The 24393-nt window shown below is 43.7% G+C and overlaps 1 protein-coding gene across 2 annotated transcripts; it reads right to left on the bottom strand.

Moving 5' to 3' along the window:
• Positions 1 to 763: 763 nt before the first annotated feature.
• Positions 764 to 23898, bottom strand: mxi1 (max interactor 1, dimerization protein). Of its 2 annotated transcripts, none has more exons than XM_029149750.3 (6): positions 23536 to 23898; positions 21181 to 21283; positions 17776 to 17805; positions 5751 to 5865; positions 4612 to 4810; positions 764 to 4393 (listed from the first exon to the last, which is right to left on the bottom strand). In XM_029149750.3, the coding sequence occupies exons 1-6, from the start codon at positions 23762 to 23764 to the stop codon at positions 4230 to 4232; spliced, it is 840 nt and encodes a 279-aa protein (XP_029005583.1). In that variant the 5' UTR covers positions 23765 to 23898; the 3' UTR covers positions 764 to 4229. The 2 variants fall into 2 exon arrangements, with proteins under 2 accessions (XP_029005583.1, XP_029005593.1); XM_029149760.3 differs by lacking the exon at positions 23536 to 23898 and adding an exon at positions 21527 to 21983.
• Between the last annotated feature and the right edge of the window lie 495 nt (positions 23899 to 24393).

Below are 24393 nucleotides of genomic sequence, written 5' to 3'. Positions count from 1 at the left end.
TAAGAGCAAACGATCCGATCTTTCATTCGTGTGTTGGTTAGTTTGTCTCCACCAGGTGACAGGCTTCACTAGCGTTTCCAGAGCCGACAGCTCCGACGCCAAACGTACAAGAAGCCTTTTATTATGACGCTGTTGAAAAGTTCAACAGCTCTGGAGAAGAACAGGACATCCTGTCTCCCAAAACTAGGGCCCTCACTTTCTGTGTCTGTGTGTCAGTCCTCGAGCTGAGGAGCAAAATGAAATATGTGCAGCTTTATCAGAAGCAGTGCACGCTGTTTTTTCATAAAGGCAATACAGCTGATTTATTACAGAGTTGATGCTTGGGAAAACTGTGAAATGGAATTTCCACTGACACTTGATGTGGAGTTGTAAACTAGATTATTTGTAATTACAAGGAATCTTTCATGACACAGGGAGAGAGCGAGATACACACATCTTCTTGTGAGGTCGAGCCTCTCAACCATTTTTCACAAGCTGTGATCACTTGGGAGGAACATTACATGTGGTGGATGCACGGCTCCTCTGATCAGAGACACCACAGGCATTTGAAGAGAAATGCAGCACAGGCAGGCGGCTGCTGAACATGTTTCTGACAAAACATTGAGCTCGTTTTCAGAGCGGTCAGTTTTTAAATTACAGTGAAAGTGATGAAGAAAGCTTAAGCTGAACTTAAGCTGATTCAGCAGTGCATACCTGTAGCATTTATAATTTCTTACATATAGTAATATGAGAAGAGCAAAGCAGAAACAGACTGACTCAGTCATTCAGGTTTGAAAATTTTGGTGTTTTTATTTTAGTATTGCATCATCAACTTACACAGCTAGAATCATCATCAGAGTGCATGTTTCACAAAGGATGGCCACAGGTTCAGGACAACGGGAGGACTCCCTACATGGGCCTGCTTGTTTGGTTGGGCTGACTTCGCTTCATGGACCCGTTTGCTCAAAGTTAGTCTCCTGAGAGGGCAACGCTAGAATGGAGCTGAGCTGCTTCACTTCTGGCCAAACTGCAAAACTGGAACTCCTGGAAAACTCCACCTTTAGCAAAGACTAAAGCAAACCTTCACAACAGAGGCTTTGTGATCACCAGCTTATAAAGATATGATGGTGCTTTGAATTTGCAGCATAGCCAGAAAGACTGATCCCAGACCAGTCTGCACTGAACTGACTAAATGACAGTGGCGCAGTCCCCACTCCCCAGTTATTATATCTTACACTGGATTGTCTTTCCAGGACACATACTCCCCAGAGGTCTGACATTTACTGAGTAACAGGAGACAGAGTCCAAGTGAGCTCAGTGCAGACAAACCTTGGACCAGGTGCTCCTCTAAAGCTCAGCTTCAGTAAGAACATGGAGAACACACATTCACACACTGTACACTCCTGTGAGAGGGAGATGGTCAAATCAGTCCTTAAAACTTTCTTTCATCCTGATTTGGAGTATTTACTTGTATAACTCCATCAGCATTGGCCCGATGTAGTGAAAATATTGTGTAGTCCAAACAGGTTAAAACGCGAAAATCGAAAAAGTGAAATTCATCTATCGTCAAACCTGGGAGCTTTTCCTGTCAGCAGTGCAAGTTCACAAAACCACCGCACCATGAAAAAGAAAACAGAGGAGAAAATGAAGGTTAATAAGTTAAACAAGGGCAGAATAAATGTAAACTGTCCCTCAGAGAGAAAGAGAGAGCGAGAGCGAGAGCGAGAGAGAGAGAGAGAGGACACTGAGGTGTTCTGAGGTGCTTTTGGCATTTGTTTCTTATATAGAATTAAGCACCAATAGTGGTGACTTTCTGATTCAGTGCCAAGTTCAACAACCTCAACAAAGCTCCTCATGGAGCTCACAGGTGAAACTCTCCACCAGAAACATGTCCTTCAGTCAAACTGAAGGACTTGTTCTTTATTTACTTTTTCATTAAACCCTCAGTCGGAGGCCTCGTAAGACACATTTTGTCAACTAAAACACAAGTCTAATAGAGACTACAGTCCTCCAAATGGAGGAGAGCGGAGTTTTCGGCCCCTTCTATTGTGTAGTAGCTGGCTCAGTATTTGCCAGTAAAGTCTTGGCTAAGGTGAAGCCTTGTGCAGAGAGCCCCCTTCAGAACAGATCCAGAAACAAGCAGACAGCAGGCTGGGCGTGGGCCGTCAGCCATCTTGTTGTGGGCCTATGGCAGGAAGTAGGAAGTGGGGGGGGGGAGCTCAGCTTGGACAAGGCTTGGCGACTCTAAACAGGCGAGGCTCAGCACTAGGAGCAGCTTAGGGGCCAGTTACAATTCAAGTGTCCACTGAATAAAATAATAGAAAAACAAAAACAAAATGGCTACATTTTATGTCCCATCCCACCCTCCCCTCCAAAAATAGCAATAACCCGTAAAATATACAATTTTTAAATCAAGGAATGAGGATTAAGCATTAAAATGAGTAAAATAAGGAAATCAAAAATAAATTAATTTCTTTTCCCCCACTGCTCGTGTTGTATGAGGGACTGGGAAATAAATATTCACGAAGGGGCGGTGTTTTCTATCTTTCACATACAAAATGGTTCACGAGAGCTGAAAACGACAGAAGAGGAAAAAAAAGAATTGGAGAACTGTGGTTGAGGGGCAAGTCTCAATGTGGGAGTCGAGTTGAGATGACCAACAATGGTAATGTGCAACCTTCTTCCTTCTCTCCACAGTCTCACCCACAGGTGCTTCCTTCATAAATCACCTCCACCAGTGGAATGCCACATGCGGCGTTTCACCTCCCACTCATGAAAAAAAAAAAAGCACCACACAAACTCTGTATTGTCCAACATCAAGTCCTACTAAGTTGATCGTTGAATCGTTTTATCATTTTTTTCCTTCTCAGAGCAGCAGCACAATTACAAACTGAACAAAATAAAATATTGCCCGTGCCACAATCTGCTGCTGCTATGAAATTTCAAGTGCACAAGAAACACAGGTCGAACAGCAACGGAGGCAATAGATCTATCCATGAGCTCTACCTTTAAAAACATCTTAAAGTTTAATTTATATGTATGTACAAAAAAAAGAAATTCTTTTTTTGTTGTTTTTTTGGACGGCCACACAAACACATACGTGTCTTTAGTGAGAAGAGAAAAAAAAAAAACAAGAGGAAGGAGTTTCAAACTGACGAGACAAAAACTACAAGTTATTGCTTGTTAATGCTGGAAAGAGGATAGACATCTATTACAAAGTTAGTTGTTCTGACTTCTTCATTGTTGCTGCTGTTTGTGTTTTGCTTCACTTCCATGTCTGGAGAGCTCTACAGTAGGCGAGTGCGGGATAGCTTGTCGTAGCTGCTTGTCGAGGAAACCGAAACAGAACAACACAAGTTGTACCTAAAATAAAAACACCAAGACTTCCACCCTTTTAAAAAAAAAAAAAGCACAGAGCACCCACATTCGACGGGAATGTTTTCTCTCCCTCCATTTTTCTGTTGTCGTTTTCTTTCGTGCTTGGTTGGAAATAATCTCGGCGGACGCCAGGTTTGCTTCGAAAGTTTCGCGGTGGTGGGTCTGACCTGCTTCCCCCCTGGATTGTTTCACAATAGCACCGATTCGAGTGTCCGAGCCTCTGCAGAGTTGAGCGGAGGTAACGAGGGCTGGAGGGGCGCTTAGTCAGGGCTGCACTGTGTCGATGTGGCAAAGTTCACCCACTGTGGTCTTTGAAGTCCAGATTATGTTTGCTCGGCACTAGAATGTTAAACTGGATACATGGGATCAGTCTAACGCCTACTGTACACAGGAGAGAGCACTCAGAACCTCGGAGTGGTTTCACTGAATTTAAGTGCATTTAGCATCAAAGCAGGGGTTGGGAATTATTAGTTCTAAAAACAAAAATTTTAAAATCTTTCATTGTGTTTTTTAAAAGTAATATGACTTTTATCTGAAGAAGGTTTCTAAGATGTTTAAAGTCAAATGGCAGTCTCACATCACTGTGGGGTTCTCTGGCATTAGTGTTGGCTGGGGCTGCTCAAGATTCAGAGGGGAGGTAGTGTGCTCACCGGAGCTCCTCCGACAGTGGGGTCAGCAGTGCAGAAAAGGAAGGGGGGGGGGGGCAAAATAAATGCTAGGAGCATGAGAGGAGGTGATTCCTGGACAGGGGAACATTTTCAGCTGGGGTGCGACCGTTGTCAGAGGTGACTTGGTTTGTGTGTGTATGCAGGCTTGGCTGGGCGCATAAGCAGATGGGAGGGCAGGCTGGTGTGGACCGGTGGCCGGGGCCTCTAGGAGGAGAAGGCAAGTTTGACACTGCAGGAGGAGTAGCCCTCGTCGCTAGCCATGCTCTGCAGGCTGCTGTGGTCGTCCAGGTCGCTGGTGCTGGCCGTGCTCACGCTGTCCAGCTCTCCATGGGAGAGCTCTGTGCTTTCCACGTCCACCTCGATTTCCTCTGCAGCCGGCGACACAGAGAGAAAGTGAATTAAGATGCCCATTATACCTATTACCATACAGTTGCCCATGTCAACACGGAGTTGCTTGATAACCACCAACACCTACATGTAACAGTCTATTACTCTCCACAACCTCAGCCCGAACACAGCTGGAGGGTGCGATGGTCTTGTAATTGCTAAAATTAAATTTCGCCTTTAGACAAGTGTCCTTACTCACCTTGGTCAGAGTCTGAGCGGTCGGAGCAGAGGGTGGAGCCCACACTGTCCATGCGTATCCTCTCCCCCTCCCCCAGCCTGCTCTGGGCTACGGCGCCGCTGCCTCCCCTCAGCAGCTCCAGCTGGCGCTGGAGGTGCCGCTGCTCGCGCTCCAGAGACTCCAGCTGGTACTGGCTCTTCCTGTCCACCTCTTCAAGTTTCTGGTCAGGGAGGGAGATGTGATAAAGCTGATTACACGTATCGCACAGACAAAACCACGGTCGAGACACAGTAAATGGAGAAAGTGATGGCACAGCAACAGATGAGCGCGAGAGACGGAAGGCGAGAAGAACGTACGTAACTGAGATACTGAAATGATGGATGCCGTTAGTCTGTAAGCAAATACTGTACCCTTAATATCAAACATTGTTGGCACGGCAACACTAAACTGTTCCCCAGTGCTTGCCTCAGTGAGCAGCCATTAAACTTACTGTGACCTTTCTCCCGCCCTTAATAATTTCCCTCACCTGCCTGTTTGCAACGCGCCAACGCTACTCGCTTCGTCCCATTACAACCGAGGAGAGGACAGTTGTACTGAGGCAGCCATGATGGTCTCTAACCCCTAAACCTTATGTCCTCGCCACCGACAGAGACGAGCGTGACTCCCGGCGACAAACCGCAACAATTGGTCTCATATACGCCGTGGAAAGACGTAAGTTGACAGCAGCAGCATGTGTTGAGTTGTGATATGGAGGGGTGGGGGGTCAGGATCACAACAACAATATCGGCATTATGCTGCCTCTCTGTTACATGAACGCTACAACGAGCTCTTCACATGGGGACTGTTCAGTCAGAGGCAGTCACATGTGGATGGCAGAGCATGAATGAAGCTGGGCGTCTTCATAGGGACATTCTCACCAGTGACCAGGCAAATACTGCCTGAAAACTGAGCTTTGTATCTATTGCAAAATATTTCAGACTTTTAGATGACTTTAAGGATGAATACAAGATTTCTATTCGCTTGAAACATCTGCATCCACATCTCACCTCAACCTATAATACATGCTATAACCCACATTTGTTACTGATGCTGTTATGAAAAAATGGATGAAACCACAAGTTACTTGACGAACATGCTACGGTTGTGCGTGATATTATTACCTTTATGTGTGCTTTGGCTTTGTTAAGCAAACCCAGTGTGGTGTGGCGGTTGCAATCAGGTCCCAGGGGTATGAGGGCCTTCAACCGCTCCAGACACAGCCTCAGGTGAGCTCGTCTATAAAAAAGAGAAAGATAAAAGAGAAAGACAAAAAACTGGTAAATAACAGAGACACTGGAATGAGGACTTCACAAAAAAAAAAAACTAAAATGTTTCCGGGCCGAGTTCTGTGGTGTCTTTGTCAGAACCAAAGCAAACATTGGTTTCTCCCTCTGGACTTCCAGTCCTCAAAGGGAAAGCTGATCCTAAATCCTGTTTAACACACCAGTTCCTGTTCCACCTACAGTACATTGTGCTGTTGTGCAAAGAAGTATAGAGGAGTTTTTTTCCTCCTGAAAACAGCCTCAGTTCCCCAAATGCTGTGATGTAGGTTCATTAAGACCCCGGTTTTTCCAGCGTTCTGAAAATGCAGCGGCTTCAGCTCCATTTCATGCGTTGCATGGTAAATCCCCAGCTTACAGTTCAACCGCTCAGCAGGTTACATACGATTCACGTCTGGTGTAAGCCAGACGATACATTATCCCCTGCTGATATGTTTTGCAGGCAGCTTTAGTTTCCCGTCTTGTCTACATTACGAACAACCAGTTTAATCTGAGGGGGTGGGGGTGGGGGGTGCAGGGAGGAAAGGTGTAATGGCATTTCCTGGACTCTGTTTGGCTGCTACACTCCATCATCCTGACAGTCCCTTCTTCTGTGACTGGAGACAGGCCCTGGGTACTATCTATCCTGCTAATGGCCTCAAGTTGAGAGGTAAAGGGAGATAATTGTGACTATAACACAATCAGCGCTCCATTAGCAGGAGCTGCCCTTCGAGCTGGCCCGAAGGGAATCCTGGTGAGACATTAAGAGTCAGTGGAGTCAGTGGAGCGGCTCAGACTCAGGAACTATCTCTGGGGGAGCCCAGAGGAGACAGGCCCTAGGGTCCAGATGGCTGGGCTAGACTGCTCTCTGCCATGCTCTGCTGCCTTAAGACTGGTGGAGATATGCAAGTGCAGGCTGGAGCATATCTGCCTGTCTGGGTCTGAGCGCGCGTGGACGGCAGGTTAAGCTATGCATGGATGGTGCTGATAAGCGCCGGAGACGAGAGCGAGCCATTACGCGAGTACAGTGTGCTTGAGAAGGTGCGTAAAGTACACGAGCAAGGCGTAGACCGACAAAAACTAGAGCCTTTTGCTGTGCTTATAAATGTTTTTGTGAATCTGCGGGATAAAACCCAACAATTTCTCATAACACATAATAGCAACACAAATGCACATGGACTTTTTAATGACAAGGAGCTCATGAACAGACCTGCTTGGCTTGTCAAGTGTCAAGTTAACAAAGTCCAGACACTAGAGATCACAAACTTCTGCTCCACGTCCGTACAAAAACAACCACTGCACCAGACAGCCACCGATAACCTCTTACCTATGGCCATGCCTCTTCTTCCCTCCGCTCCCCAGACCACTGCTATGATGAATGTGCAGGGGAAACCACTGTGGCCATGGCTGCAGTCTACAGTACCATCACGGCTCATAGTGCGATCACTTGTATTAGTAATTGTGGTGTCGACTGTCAAGTCAGTGCGAAGCTACGAACCACCCGTGACATGTTGATGACCCTGATTATGAAGACGATGATAAAGGGTCTGTCATGTTGTCACCTTTTTTAAAGTACTTTGCATCCTGGTTGTGTGCTTTTCACAGCTACCTAATGTCCTGTGTGATCTCCTCTTATAGCAACATGCTACTGGTCGGCAGCATCCAAAGATGCTCGCTGCGCCTCTTACTGACAGACAGACATGTGAGAAGCCTTGATGGCATTTAGCCTAATCTCTGGGTGCATGGCGTACTGTACTGTAGAACACTCTGATAACTACAGAAAGCAGAGAAGCCCCCAAGGGAGGGAGTAACGAAAGGACGCTGCGTACTATTGTGTAATTCAGGGCCATCACATTGACTTTTCATTTCCAAACAGCCCAAACAGGAGCCATTCTACCGCTATATGAATTAAACTTTGCCAAGACGGCTGTTTCTTTTCCAGTCAACCTTAAAATGTTAGTTTTTAAATGTTCAATTATTTGCACGATTGCTTCAACTGGACAACAGGAGGATGACATGGAGAACATGGAGCACAGGTCCAGATGCCTCTAAAGTAACTGGAATGGAGGGAGGGGGCCTGGAATAGAGCTAAAGGAGCTTAAAATTGGTAATTAATTAATTACCAATTAATTGGTAAGCATTAGAGGCACGTGGATTATCACATGGAAGAAGTGTAATAAAAAAACAATGAAAACAGGATTTCAGAAATGGACAAACAAGGGGTTCGATTTAAATCTGCCAACTTTCAAGATTTAAAAAGAATTTTAATTACCCATCCATGATTGCTACAAATACTTGAAGCCCAACCTTCAGACACAACTGGATGACATGTCAGGAAACAGGACATAAAGTACAGTCCCACATGGTAGAAATGCAGTTTTTAATATCTTAAGATTACAACAGTGTATCTGAGCTACAGACTTTTAGATGGTGGTAGATTTTACTCATGGGAGAAGCTACACTATCAGTGACGCAGGAAGACAGGCCCACTGTACAAACTGTATGTATGCATCTCCATCTATTTATATAAAAACAAACAGAACGAAGCAGTAAATCTGAGATCACACTAGGAAAATAATCTGCTGATTACAAGATAAAAGGCAGAGAGAGTTTAACCTTGGTAGTCCGTAACACCAGCACCGTTATCTCTCTGTGGGGTTAAAGGTCATAAGGCAAGAGCTACTGGTGATGCCCCCAAAGACAGGTACCTGATCCACAAAACGCCTGTTTATCGTGTAGACCCCTTCAGACAAAGAGCTTAAGCCATTTACAGCTTTGAATATAAGTGGTAGCTTGTGACCACAAATACCTCTGCGCTGCAGTCGGAATCTCTCTTTGCCTCCGCCCTCTTGTTGCCACGTAACAGCAAGCAGCAGCAGCGGCGCCTACCCGTTCCCGGAGTTCTTAGAAAAGACCGGCGCTCGTTGCACAAACAGCTCCGAATTTACCGTCCTTTTCATGCTTTTGTGTCCTCTGAGCAGTGGCTCGGGGTTGGTTGGCGTTAGCAGGGCGCTAAGAGCGTGGCTGGAGACCTTTCTCTACAGAATGCAGTACGGAGAGGAATGGTCATTAGCTGAAGGACGCCTCGAAGCCAGCTGGCACCTTTACTGCATAAATGTTTAACTAAAGATGTCACATTGAGGTAAATAAAGTAGTTTACTGTACCAACGCGTACTTACTGTGCTGACAACAGACAAGGTCAAGTCACAAACAGTTAAAAGAGAAAAGCGTGACCGAGGATTACATGTAGATTAAGACTAACAGTAGTGAAGGCTATTGATTTCCACTTTATATTTCCAGCATTTAATGAAAGGCATCCATCTGTGTTGGATTACGTAACACGTGGCTAGTTGCTACCGGGACCTGTGCTCCAAACTGTCACGCACAGCAGCGATATCAAATCCCTCACTGACAATAAAACAACACAGGCTGAACAGTTTTCCTTGTATTCAGCAGAGACAGATTTCTGGAAATGTAAGCGTATAGAATAGTGGGTTTCATTTTACCTGAGCAAACAAACAGCCTCTATTGAAAACCCCACACGCTCTCTGGCCGGAAGGCTGAAGCTGTTGTGGGCATGAGGCTTAATACAGATCAATTCATAACCGAACTGACTCACACACTGCACAGAGTAAACATTAAAAGTGTGTAAAATAATCTAGAAAAGACAAGGTTTAAGTTGTTATTTTTAAAATGTATTTTTAGGTTGATTGCTCCTGGTCGGTGCCATACATGCTTTGTTGCACCAAACCTTGAATATAAATGTAAGCCCCAAATCGTCCAGTAGTTCATCCCAGTTACCGGGCCTGTGTGTGATTCACTGAAGCATGTTCAAAATCCTGCAACACCCATACGCTGTGTGCACCTGCACGCTGGATCCCAAAGACAGGACTTACAGGTTCACAACTGACTCAGCCTCTGCGCTCCCGTACACGTGCACGGGCCTTTTTCAAGCCAGTCGTGCGTGCGTTTCCTCGGCTTGTGTTTCCGATGGGCCCCAGATGGGTACGCAGGCAGGCAGCTCTGCCTTTTGGCTCGGACATGTCAGCGAGCAGCCAGCCGGCCCCAGGGTCACTGCATCGCACCTTTCCTCCACTCCCACCGCACTCCTCCGTGAATCACGTGCACGTTCTGCTTTTTATTTTTCCACCAAAATACCATTTAAGGAACAGGCAACAGAGAAACAAGCAAAGGGATTCATCGAATACAAGAATGAATATGTTTGTATGCTAAACAAAATGTGCTGTCATATCTGCTCCTTCCCTGTAGCTGCTGCACTTGTTGGAATGCGTCGAATTGCCTGCAATGTGATTGAAGCCAAGTCCTTTTTAAAGAAGCACTTTGAAGCGCTCCCTGTTGGTATGGGAGAGCCGCCCACCACCACTCCTCCAGAACCTACGCACATCGTATGTACATCTCTCATCAGCACAGTCAAAAACAACCTCCCTCCTCCTTGTCAGTCCAGAACCAACACAAAACAGAAGGCCACACTTCACACACATTCGCTCACTTTTGTTTATGTCACAACCTATAGCAAAGCTAATGTCAGACACACACTTTATATAATTGTGCGATGGGAGTCTGACGACAGCTACTGTACAACACGCGTATCAAACATTATCACGATGTTGAACCGCTGCTGAGTGTCTTGGAAATATTCCAGCGACTCTGGAGCGATAGTGAAGAAAGAAGGTGTGAAGCTGGAAGCAAAGCCCAGCTGTGCAATCAAAGGAACAAGGCAAATTCTGTTTGTGAACAACTCGTATCATCATTATTGACTGCCGATGAGCCATGATCCTCACAGGGATGCTTTTATAAGTCTTTTGGAAGTCCTACCATTTCTGCAGATTTAAAACTTTATGAAGGGAATCCAACTAACTGAAGTCACAAAAGCATGTGAACCCAAAAGAGACAAATTCATTCATTTGTCTGTCAGGTGACATTATTTGCTGCCATCCAGAGAATATGTTTTCTTTCTTGATTATGTATTTAAATGTAAAATAAGAAAGATTGCTTATTTGTTTGTTTTCTTTTTCTAGGAAAATGAGGGTCTATGAGCTTTTCTCTTTAAGTTCTCCTGTGAATATGTACATAAGCATTACTTCTGGGCCCATCTAAGATGACTGACATATTTATTGAAATGTGCTCTTGAAGGTGAGGACAGGATTTCCAGGCCAGATACCACTCACTCAAACCCATTTACTCGTCGCACATGCATACGTACACACGAACGCAAATCCCTGTTCTGACCTACTTCTAATACATGCAGAGGGTGAGGAAATCTGACCCTTCACCCAGTTAATGCACTAATTACACATAACTCACAAGCGTCTCAGTTGTAAATTTCCTAAAATGATATGCAGGAGCAAATCACACAGTAGTGAGAAAATCAAAGCCTGGTTTTATTCACAATGCAGTTGTTCGTCTCCTGCCGGTGTCAAGGCTCATTTAAGACAGCCACAAATCTTGATTTAGAGCAACGTCGGATATGATCGAAGCGATTTGAGCATTGTGTAATGCAAAGCCTCATTTAGAAGAGATTAAGGCATGTCCTTGGAGCACTACAGGAAATCACCAGCAAATTATCTCACTACGTGGAGGACGGCAATTACATGAAACACAGAAAAGCACAGATGTTCTCCTTTCTTTGTTTCCTTTCGCCATTATTTTCCAAAACATTCCCCATCTATTATTTCAGGGTTAAAAATAGAAAGTGGGAGATGTTTGGAGCCGCACAAGCAAACCACATGTAAAGTTCCTTCTCCCAGATCATAGGGTAGCAAAACACGGAGCACAATAATCTACACTATCCAGATGGTGACGTGCAATATACATGGAGAGGGGCAGGGTCTACACTGCCTACTCAATGACAGAAGCCTGATGGTTTGCTAAAGAACACGTTTTCACATCATTGAAACATTTCAACCAGACTAAATAGCCCTTTTGTGAATAGTTAGGACAACTTTAAATGTTGAGCTCAAGAAATGAGAAATGCACCTGGAAACCAAGGCTTAAATACTCACTAGCTGTGGATAAATCATTTGCTGAATATTGCTCTGATGGATGGAACGGCACAAAGATGGCGACTCATGTTGTGTTCATTGCACAAGTACAGAACTAAGCCAGCAACTCTGAGTGGGACCGGAAGGCTCAACATACAGCTGATGCGCCAGTCTGTCGCATGTGCATGCACGCACGAGATCGGAGCAATTTTCACCTTTCCTTTCTGACCGTCTGATGATTCCCTCATCTCGTTTATGAAACACGGACAGATGGGTCAGATGATGCAGAGAGAGTGCGAGCGACATAGAGAGAGTGAGAGATATAAAGAGTGGGGGAGGAAGGGCTACATTCTGTCTGTGTAATCTGCCCAGAAACTAGCCATGGGCACAAACGAGAGCCAGTCTGTCAGAAATTCCACTTAGTGGACAATAGACGTACATCCCCTTGGGTCGTGTATTAACTGGTTCAATCATCCACAGAGGTTGTACTACATTGTCAATCAATCATTGATAGTCAATTAGTAAATTTGATCAAAAGCCCCACACAGCAACCAACTGTCAGTATGGGAACTTTACTGAATAGTGACTAATATTCTGCTTAGATAGCATGAAACAAAAGCAAAATTATGCAGAATTCCATTTCTGAACGGGAGCAGCACTGAGGAATGGGATATTTCTGAAGGAATCAAGCAGTTGTGACCTCAATCCCGAAAACGAGATTCAGCGCATGGAAGAGCGAGGGAGTATAATTCCGAAAGGCAGTAATGCTCACTGTAAAAATGTGTTTGGTTTCAGGGCTGAAGCCACACCAAAAACTGCAGGCCGTAAAATGCAAAAAGAAGTTTCAATATCAATGTGGATGTGAACCTAGCACATCTCAGCTTCACCAATTTAAAAGGCTATGAGTAGTAAGTAAAAAAGCTGTTGGTTTTGCAGAAGCTGCTCCGAGGCACAAACAGCATCCATTACCATCCACAGCAGTTGTGCAGGGAGGGGGGGGGGGGGGGGGGGGGGGGGGGGGGGGGGAATAGGACAGACTGGGATGATGTGGACAAACAGTTGAGAAATACACAAAGATGACATGATGAAAGAACGGCCATCTCCAACTTCAAACAGCCATAGTCACAAACACTGGCATGCGTACACAAATATAAACCCACACACACACATGCAGTCGTCACTAGAGTAGAGCGGGAGTGGGGGGAGGGGGTGGGGGGCGAGCGTAGGGGCCAAGAGACTCTGGGGCTGAAACCCATCACTAACACACGGATTAGTCCGCACGTGCACGCTGCCTTTTAATCTGCTCCACTGACAAAGGTTGGACGAGAGAAGAAGGGGGAAAAAGAGGGGGAGTGAAGTTAACAAAAAAGACGTCCATAGAAGAAGCATAAGAGCTGAGGACATGGACGAAAGGAAGAAAATGTCTTATACAAGGAAGAAAAACGAAGTGATAATGCATAATAATAATAATATATCACAATGTACACAGCGTCACATTCCTACTGACCCATTTAAAGGGACGGGCTGGTTTATTTATGACAGAGGAGGATTGAAACGCAACATCTGAATCAAGTCCTGGGACGTTAAGCTCTGTGTGACTGACATGGGAGGAGCAGAAGTTTTGGATTAAAGCACCAGCACGGCTTTGCTGCTAAAACTGACTTGGTCAGAGTCATTGTCAGTTCTTCAGCCTGACAATGACTCTGAAGCACGGTGTGATGTCAGGTGTGTGGAGGGGTCTTACACAGATGTGTAGCTGTGGACTGTAATCACTCAATAGAGGGTAGAAATGTATTCCAAATACTCTACATCAGCCTTTAAGGTTTTCTCACCCACCAGGTTAAGCTCAGCAACTCATCTTGGTAAGTCACTTAACCCAGCTGGCACAAAGTCACCGGGTATTACTTTAGCTCTCAACGCCTATGTGGAGAATGGTGACAATCGGTGCATCTTTTGATGATAAGAAGAGATGTGAGGCGGCAGATGAGCAAAAAGGGGCGGGACTCCTCTCGCTGTTCTTATTGGTGCAATGCTTGACTCTATGATTGGTCAGAAGGCAGCGGTGTTTTACCCTTTTCCCCAGCTGTAAGGCTAAAAATAAACTCTATAGTCATATTTAGCCTAATTGAGCATCCTATTTTTCCCCCTTTCTGTCTCTCCCTCTCTCTGTCCTTAAGGGCCAGATTGCGTTAACAAGAAAAAAGCCGTATGTTTTCCCAGGAACAAAATGTAATAGCAGCTTTATTCATGTGGTGTAAATTGAGCTTATCAACAAACTGGACACAATGTCATTAATGGGCACAGGTTGAAAAAACACACTGCGTGGGGAAAAGTGCACCAAGTCCTGCAAGATATTGCAGTATAATTGCAGTACAGTCCCTGCTCCAAGATGATTAATTTGAACAAGTAGTAAAAAATAAAGGCAGCTTGAGTTGGAAAGTAAAACAGCAGCCTGCATTCGCCAAGCCTCGTTGTCAGCTCCTTTCCTGCTATACAATGTTAGACGGATGCACTTTTGTAGAATAAGTCCAAAAAGAATGTGCAGTACTATCGTATATAAGACAAAAACTGGGATTTGAGTGATTGGTGACACGTCAAGCTCTGACAACCAGTCCCACATGGGCTCTGGGCACATCTGTCTAAGGAACATCTGCAGCATGGATTCTGGTTTTACAATTTCTCCAGCCTTTAGGAAAACACCATGTGTGATGAGTTAACTAGAGGACTTCCCCTCTCACTCCAACTCAGTATTATCCAGTATTATACTGCTTAAAACAGCAGTCAGATGACTATTCAAATTATCATTCAAGTGTAAATTCAACCTCCTCTACCCCAGAGTCCCTGGGTTGAATGTTTGCAGTGGCTGGTGCCAATAACCCACCCTGATACTGGCTTATGTATCAGGGAGTTAATTACAGGGTGGAAATGCACACTGTGCACACACTGACACAGTGGGAGCTTAGATCAGGCTTGCGTGCTGCTCAAGACTTCTCTGAGTCAGGTGTGTTTGACCTATCCCTCTGCATATCCCATCAGCCTGTCATTTACTTCCTTGTCGTCTGACACCAACGTTAGCTAAGCCAAAGCTGAGTTAGGCTATTCAGGACTAGCACCGGGTGGCCTGAGCGAGGGGGTGGAGACATATGGCAGCACGTGTCTATGCTCCAGTTGGGCTCACCAGACCAAAGATCACATCCCTTAAGCTGCTTTTCTAAGGCAAGAAAAGCTTACGTTGGTCACATTGGTCATAACAAATGGCCACAGTTTTAAGGCCTAGAGTAGAGGTTGAGATCAGGCAGCACTCATTGGCTTCTGGTTCTGGTTTGGCTTCTTCAATGAGCATCAGCCATCTGATTCATATTCAACTGCTTGACCAATCCCAAGGGTAGGAGCAAAGAGTCTAAAGCCTAATGTAGGCGTATTTACTTGGGAGGCTTACTGTAACTCGCACCAGTCCAGATCTGAACGCAAATGAGGCATAACTGCCTTCATTTACTATTTCACATGCCACTGAACCAAAACCAATACCGAGATGGGCAACTTAACAGATGCTCTTTACATGCCAACCAAGGACAAAAGGCTACTTGCTCTAATGGGCAAGAGTAAGCCTTTTCAATATTTCACGAGAAACCAACTAATAGGTGTTTAACATAAACTTCCCTTGCAAAGCAATCGCTAGTGCTGGGCAGTATGGGACAATGATACAGTAGTCTATGGTACTACAGTTATAGTAGTAAGTCCAGTCTACGAGCTATTACCTGAAAGAACAACCAAGGATCAACCAAAGATGAATCTTAGCAGGGGAATGTGCTAACACAAAAAAGATTAAAAGGCACAAGTTTGTGAGATCAAAGAAGAGGAACTGCATCATGCCAGCATTCACACTTTTTATTGGTAAAGCTTACTAAGGCAGAGTGATTTAACACTGACACTGGGAAGTGAAATAGGCCTAATAGGAGGTACATGATCAAAGGCGCAGAAATGCCATGTTATCTGGTCCGGTTGCACAGTATGAGCATCTGGAATGTTGATTTTTTTTCTTCCTCTTCTGGTGCCTTTTATTTGCGCCCTGTGGTTTCTGCTGTCATAACAGCTCTGCGTGTCACAGAGGTTATCAAGACCTGTGGTAGCCAAGCAAGGCAAATCGTCTCATGACAGCAGAAGCACAGGGCTCAGCCCGGCTGGACCATAAAGGACATGCCTCCAATTTGCAAACCGGGAAGTCTGCTGAGATGGGAAAGAAAAAAAAACGTGGCTGCTGCTGTAGAATCATGGTATAAGCCTGACACACTTGGGTGAACAACTTTGCCTGATACATAAAGCTAACATTAAAGCGTGTGCTTAAAGGGAATTGGATTAACCAGTAGCGAAAAAGGCCGGATTATAAATGATTCTGACTTCAAGAGTGCTTCTAAAAAGATGGATTACCATTTCAATTTTTACCCTAGTTTTTTTTGCTAATAGAAATGTGAATTAGTCAATGGTCAACACCCCACTGTGCCAAGTTGGAAAACAAAGACAAACATAGGGGTTTGCATTTAGCTGTAGTACGGCCATGTAGTGGCTTGTTTGAAGTCAATTTGGATTATTTCATGGTTTAGAACTGGTCAGTAGCCAGACTTCAACGACATTTAGACCCAAGCCAACATTGATTCCCTCTGTTCCATCATGTACATGCTTTACACCAGTCTGCTCTGATTGGCAGAGACGATTATAGGCCATAAATGCCCACAGAAACAGGCCATACTACAAAGAGAGGCTACAAAAATGTGGACGGAGTGACGAAAACAGCCTTCACACAGTGTTGTCGGCATAAACAACCGAGCTGGCACCTTTTTCTTAAATGTATTTGTGTGGGTGGCGCACAGAAAAAAGAAACGCATCCCCGGACGGGTGCCGCAATCTGCCGAAGCCAGTCAGACGACTAGCTGGCCCTCGTGTGGCACCGCATATGAGCACTAAGATGACACATCAACTCGTGTCTATATTTAACTCACTGGACGCCTCTCTTTCCAATGTTCCCATTCTTTTAGAAAAGGCTGCCAAAGAGAATGGTGAAAAACAGGCCGAGGTGATATGTAATTACACTGAATGGTTCTAGCCTCCCACATCCTTTCATTGTGCCAACACCCTCAGAGATAATGAAATGGAAGGCACGCTTTTTTCTATTTACCATAAATCCTGCAACTCTTATTGATGGTATCGAAGAAAACCCTTTATAGTTTGACTTCTGAAGCCTGCAAAGTCACAGAGCATAAACACAAACAAGCACAGTCTATATGGGTGGTGGATTCAGTGTGATAAGGGCTTCTAGGAAATGCTCTCTGTAGACAACAACGAGGTAAACCATAACAAACCAAGGTCTCCCTTAATACCCCACATTTCTTCCTCTTTAGATTCTATCTTTCAGGTACAGACATAACTTACTTTGGGTTTGAAAGCAACTGAAAGGTCATATTGTCCAGATATAGTGCTGGTATTGTTGCCACTACGGCATTCCATTAAAAAAAAACATCTTTGTATGAAAACAAGCACTGAACTTTTGACTTCAGTACAAGCTCTGCTCACATTCACCCTCACCTGCCCGTACAACTCAAAGCCCCCAGCAACCAATGCGCCGAGTACATACCAACAATGAAACGCTAAAAGCTGGAATTAGTGTTTGCACAAAAAGTGAAATGAGCGCACGTCCAACTGAAGATTAACGGGTGACCCTTTACTTTAGGTTTTAAGGACCTGTTGAAGATGAAGTGCTCCTCTGAGAAAGGGTAATTTAAAGTTGGACATAATAAAGGTATTCAGATCAGAGAAGCGTGTTCATGTGGCTGTAGTCTGTGCTCTGGGATTTGAAGCTGAAGTGCTTTAAAATTTTAATGCCAACTCACCTATTCTTTTCCAGCTCATTATGTGTAGACCTGAAAAGAAAAACCAGAACATGTCAAGTAAAGAAAAAAATGAAGGTTTGCATATACACCAAGAAATATAGAGTAGTAGACAAGGCTATATTCTGTTTTGAATACTAAGATAATGTATACGTGAGCTAGTGAGAGAGGCACAGTAAATTTACTTGTCAGGCTTGATGAGCAAATGTATAAATGAATCCTGAAAGCATCTCAAGGTCCAGTCCACTGGAGTCTACACACGTGATGGCAAGGAGTGCACTGTGGCATTAGACAGCCTCTTCCTCAATAATGCACAGCCGAACACTGGGAGCATGTGTGTGTTTGTGCGTAACTAAAGTTCACACTGTGTGTGTGTGTATGCTTCTGGGCAAGTGTGAGCATACACACACATCCACACAAATCTTCAACACACAGCAGCCAGGGTTCAGCGTTCTGTTAATAATGTAAAGTGAATCAGCTGGTCTAAGAGTCTCTTTGTGTGGCAACATACTGAAGGAAAGACAAGCCCTCCTCCTGATACTTAAATGGCAGAGTTCCATACACACACACAAACTGCATCCACTTCATCTCAAGAGACACAGCTTTAAGTGGGTGTGTGCATGTATGTGTGTGTGTGTGTGGGGGGGGGGCTGGGCTCTGGGGGGGTATGAGTCAGGTATGCAGCTCTTCTCTATATTGTGGGTTGTCAATACTGCAATATGCTTTCCTCATTAATTTTTCCTTTTAATGCTGCACTCAGCTGACTAAACTGCCATCTTGTTAATGCCATCATGGAAGCAGAAACTAGGGAGTAGTCCAGTACTGCAATAAGTTGGTAAAGATTGGACTGGTCTCAACTGTTCAATTTTATTTATATAGAATGCCACTATGTCCTCATTAAAAACACATGCTGATGTAAAAGACTACATAAGCTTGACCATCGTTCGGTAAAAACATAGGACATATTTTTCATGGCATTCATCATGCCTTGTCATGATGCCTGTTGTCTGTCTGTCTTGCTTTGTTATCGTCATTACAATTTCAATTTGGAGAAAATGAAGATGATCAAATTCATGCCAGGAAAACTTTACAGGGGGAGATAATGCAGGCAGTGAAAAAATAAACTTCTACTGTAAGTCAATTTGTGAGCCATGCTACTTTGACTTTACTGTCTACAACCTGAGAGTAAAAGTGAAATAACACAAGTGCTCTATGTTAGGACGGCCCCTTAAACAAAAACTCATTATAAAACAGTTTCCTCAAAAACTTTTATCATCACAAAGCCCTTATCTTGTCCCTTGAATCACATATTTGCAGGTCTGAAGCTCAACAACAATGCTTTCCCGATTAAGAACTGGCTCAAGGCCACACACAACAGCAGCACACTTTCCTCTGTAGGCATGCATGCACATGTGTGCGTGTGTATGCATCCATATGTGCGCACACAGAGTGGGTCAACGAGATAAACCAACGCTGCTATAAACAGTAAGCAACAGAGGACAGTGTTAGATAAGCCCATCACTTTAAGCCTTAGCACGCTAAAGACAAGGAAGCTATGGCTGAGGAAAGATAAAGCATACTTTGTTTAAACCAGATATTATACAAGTTCATTTATTATAATAATATATTTTATTATATACTAAAAGATAGATCAGATTAACATTAATTGCACCAGCACCCACAGTGATGTTGTGTGCAGAATGTACAAAAAGATTATTAAGATGAAGCTTTTGTACACACTATTTTTGTCAATAAACACAGAAACAAGGGTGTAGCAGTTATAGATTATTTGTTCTGACCTCTTTGTCAGATGCAAGATGCCTTGAAATTTGTCTGCACATGGAATAAGACACAAATAATATTTCATTCAAAAGGTGGTAAAATGGTTCACATGCACCACTTGGATTATGTACTGATTATTTTTAAGATTCCTCACCTATGTCAGCAGGTCATTTATCTAGAAAACGATTTTTGTTGGATGTGGAAAAAGTTAATTTTCAGAGAGGATTAAATGAACTATATCAATATATGAAATCGTAATGGTGTTATCTCACTGAATTAGTAGTGTCAGGTCGCTGTGGAGAATGAGCTCCAACACTCGCATTCTCCTTTATCATAATCATAGCTCTGCATTAGGCTTTTGTCAAACACATTTGTTCTGCACTTGCAGCCATTTTTTCTCCTTTATGGGAAAATCTCTTTGAATGTCTTGCTTCTTCATCCTAAATGTGTTTTGCTCAGAAGCTGTATTAAGGGCAAACACGCTTTTTCAGTAGCTTGTTACTTTAATTTTACACGAAGAAATAAAGTCCTCTAAAATATCGATATGTACTGTTGCTTGTAGAACTTCCTCATTAGGGCAAAATCGTAGCGTGCTTTATAAATGTAGCGTCAGATCTATATCTGATCATGACTGTTGCCATGCAGAACTAGGCAGCTTTCTGCGCTCATGATGAGTAATGCGCAGTTCCTGTTTGTGGCCCGTTTTTACATTAATATTAAAATGCTCAGAAAGAAGGAGTGTGCAGCCTCCATTTCATGGTTATCAATAGACATACTAATGTAAGCTGCCTAAGAGCAGGAGAAAACACAGTGAGAGCCTCAGCTGGGAAAATATGTGCTGGCTTCTCAAACTATAAAATACAAATTCTCTGTCATAGCAGAGGCTGGTGTAAGATTATCACACAGTGGCACAATGGGCAACACAATAAACCAAATGATTGAATAAAACAATACACATTAACAGTTATGAAAATATGCCTAGATAAAATGTTTGCATTTAATTAACATAAATGTGTGTAATATCAAACAACAACTAATTGTCTTCAAAATTAACATTAGGAAAAGATGGTTTCCATACATCTCACCTTTAGAGGGAAAAGCAGAAATCTAGTTATTTCTGCCACAGTGTAGAATGCATATAAGATGGACTAAATAGCATTGATTCGAACATATACTCAATTAAAATAATGCAATATACTAAATCAGCATTTAGTCAGGGCTCACATAAACAGCCAACATTAGAAATATATTTTTTCGTTTTACAGCCGTCACTTTAACCCCGATCCCTAACTTCAGCCACTGCAGTCCATTTGACAATCAGCTGATGAACAGCTAGAGCCCTCGCTGCTACCCCCTCCCCCAAGCCAGCACCACGGTGGTGTGCACGGACATATGTGAACCTATGAATTAAACACGCTCCTGCAACGTTCAGGACATCTCATTTTAAATATGCAACCTTAGCATACTTGAGCAAGCTTGCAGGTGTGTTGTCACATGCCTCAACACGTTTAGCGTCAACACCAATAGAAAGTTAAATTAGCGGTCTAATAACAGACATATTTCGTTACCAAAACATATATAGAAAGGTTCCACAAACAGGGAACATGAAGGAGAGCATCTTCTTACCTATTGTGGTTACTGTTAAACTTCTTGCTTCGTAATTTTCTCTGCCGCTGGTAGTTTGTGTTCTGATTTGACGGAAATGTCGAAGCATATCCATGTTCACACTCTGCAAAAAGAGACGCGTGGATAGCAGTTAGTCACGGGCCAGTCTGGACACTTTACTCCAGCCATTGCCTCAAAACTCAATGATGAAGCGGGTTGGGTATTATGATTAATATTCTTCTCTTAAACATTCGGGTGACATTTGCTGAAATATTTCCCCCTTTTCTTAAACTGTCAAAGAAGGTAACATTAGATAGATTACATTGAGAAAAGGCTCCGTTTTTAGCACAACTGGAAGTTCAAATACCTCTTTCTCTTCTTTCTAGATATTCCGCAGCTTCCAATAACCGCTGAACGTTTATTAGCTGAACAGCCGTCATCCTAGCTGCCGATATCCCTTTACGCTCTCTTCAGCGTTTGACGTTAAAAACACGGAAGACAGTGCATCGGTTTTTTACTACAGCAGATGACACGTCGCGTTATTGTTTGTTTAGTTCCCTGTCCTCATCAGCTGCCTTTGTCGACAGCAAGAGAGAAAAAATCTACTATTTTCAGGCTAGCAAGCTAAAGACACTCCGCGCCAGCTTTCGTTGTTAGAAATTGTCAAAAACCGGTATATCAAAATATTAAAAGTTTTCAAAGTACGTCGTATTAAAATGTTGTAAAAACATATATAAACCATATAAAATGTTCCCGAGGGAGCCCAGAGCCAGCAAAGTGCGTGCTGCTGCTCGTTTCCTCTTCTCTTCTGTTTGTTTACCTAGCTGCACAGCTGAGGGGCGGGAACTTAGCGGAGGAGAGGCCGGTCTGAGGACGGTGCATTGTGGGAAATTGCGTTTTTCAAGTTACCTGCTATAACGCAGTTAAACTGCAAAGTATTTGTCAAGTTACTGTAGCTTCAGTGTCATAGCTTAAGTTGAATACTCCATGTCAGTAATTGTTAATATAAATGTAATAAAAGTCGGTGTTTGAACGTATACTTGCTTTAGTAACATTACAAACCAACTGATCTACTGTTTTAGATGACATGTCGCCTATTCTTGTAAATTCTAATCTGCATTACTGCTCTTCGCTGAACGTGACTCATTTATTATGTTATCATTAGTCATTCAGAAGGTGTTAAATAAATAATAATGACAGGGTACAGATTAAAACTTATTTCACATGTTTATATTCACGCCTGTGGTTAGGTCCCTTCGCACCACAAGTCACCCTACAAATCCCATGAGCCACCGGGACAGTGGAGGCGTGCATGCCACGCGAAGCCAGGCCCAGCAACACGTGACGTCGCTGCCGAGCGGGCGTCTGATTGACGAGGTGCTTTGACAGGCGTCGAGGGTTGAGCTCGTTGCTGACCAACCACAGAGGAGCTTTGCGCCATGTGGAACGAGCGCGCCACACCCACAAATAGCAGGAAGCAAACAATAAGCGCTGTGGATCCGCCGAGATCTGCCGCTGTTAAATTCCCACGTTACGTACTAATAGGTGACATTACTCAAAGGACTTTTGCAAGAACGATCAGCCCATAACACACTCGGCTCTTCGCACGAAAACAACGAAGCAGCCCTACGGAGAAGCGACAGGAAATAAGCTGATGTTATATTTATTTTCCATCCTAACTCCTTATAAAGGAAAATAGGACACCATTAATAATTATTTAACACTTCCCTTTTAATATTACATATCTTAAAGCGAGCTTCTATTAAATAATGTGTAGGTCACTGTCACGTTGCATTAACAAATCATCTGCAATCATCGAGCTCTTTGATTTATTATGGGCTATATATAAACAAGCAAATTAGATTTTGTTTTACATATGCCAGAGTCAAGATTCAGTTTGTACCCTCGGCGTTTTATGTATAAAGTTCTCATTTTTTCGACCGAGTCTGCGGGGGCAACAATGACATCATCCTAAAGTGAGTTGGAGGACGCTGCAATGTGGTCAGATTTATCACATCGGAGTGGTAGCCAGCACGCACACCCACACACCTAATCATTATGTCATTTTTCCTGTGTATGCTGCAGGGGAAAATTACAGATTTCTGGACCGATAGCTGTGCAGCCCGTCACGCGACGCACGGTGCCCAACGTGCAGATAAGACAGTCCGGGAAAATGATTCAAAATACATGTTTATACTCTCCAATAACTGCAAAGGGGAGGCCATGAAGTGCACAGAGTGTGCTCGAGGGCAGCAGTGGCGCTTATAGCGGAATAAACTCAGCTCTTTGTTGTCTAAGTGTGTTGACAAGGAAATCTTGTTTTCCCGAATTTCAGAGGCAAACGCAAAGGATCAAACGCAGCACGAATAAACTCACTTCCGTCCTTCCTCTCGGCGCTCTCCAGAAACCTGGCAGCCTCCAGCAAAACTTGTACATTTTTCAGGAAAGTGTTGATCTGGTCCATGTGGGGGTCTTTGGAGTTGAAGACGTCCGCGAAAGCGTAATTAGACATCTCCAAATCTTGTTGATCCGAAAGAGACGCGTCGGAATCGAAAAACAACTCCTCACTCTTCAAAGTCCTTCTTTGCCTTTCACTTTTGGCCATTTCTCCTCTCAGTTGGGTTCTGCTCTGACGAGGCGCGGAGCGTGAGCCAGCTACCAGTAGACGCTGCGCTTGTCAGATGGCTCCTCTTTTCTTTTTTTCTGTTTTATGAATGCGGGGTGTTTAATGTGGAGCAGTGGCCAATGTCAGTACTGTACGTGATGGTGCATGGGGAAACCAGAGGCCGACCCCCTCTGTCTGAGGAGTCCGCATGGTCCCTATGCCCGTCTGATATCCAGCTTTACTGCTGAATAATCACACTACCGACAATCATTAGCTATATCTATATTTACAATTTATATCTGTCTGTCTGTCTGTCAGTCTGTCTGTCTGTCTGTCTGTCTGTCTGTCTGTCTGTCTGTCTGTCTGTCTGTCTGTCTATCTATCTATCTGTATGTATGTATATATGTATGTATATATGTATGTATTTACATGTAAGTAAATGTGATCGTTACTTAGTGGACAGATTTTAGAGTTTACTTGACGGAAAATCTGAAATTGGATTTTGTAGTAAAACCACATTTTAACATTTTTTTAATGAATGTTTTATTAATGAAAGTTTTTTGCAAATAGCCTTTAACTGTTAGCTGCTGTCTGTTATTCTGACATGTAGCCTATAGTAGCCAACTGCT

The sequence above is a fragment of the Betta splendens genome, chromosome 1, assembly GCF_900634795.4.
Source record: "Betta splendens chromosome 1, fBetSpl5.4, whole genome shotgun sequence".
Taxonomy (NCBI): domain Eukaryota; kingdom Metazoa; phylum Chordata; class Actinopteri; order Anabantiformes; family Osphronemidae; genus Betta; species Betta splendens.
Note: the sequence above shows the minus strand (reverse complement) of the source record. Positions and strands in the feature narration are given on the sequence as shown.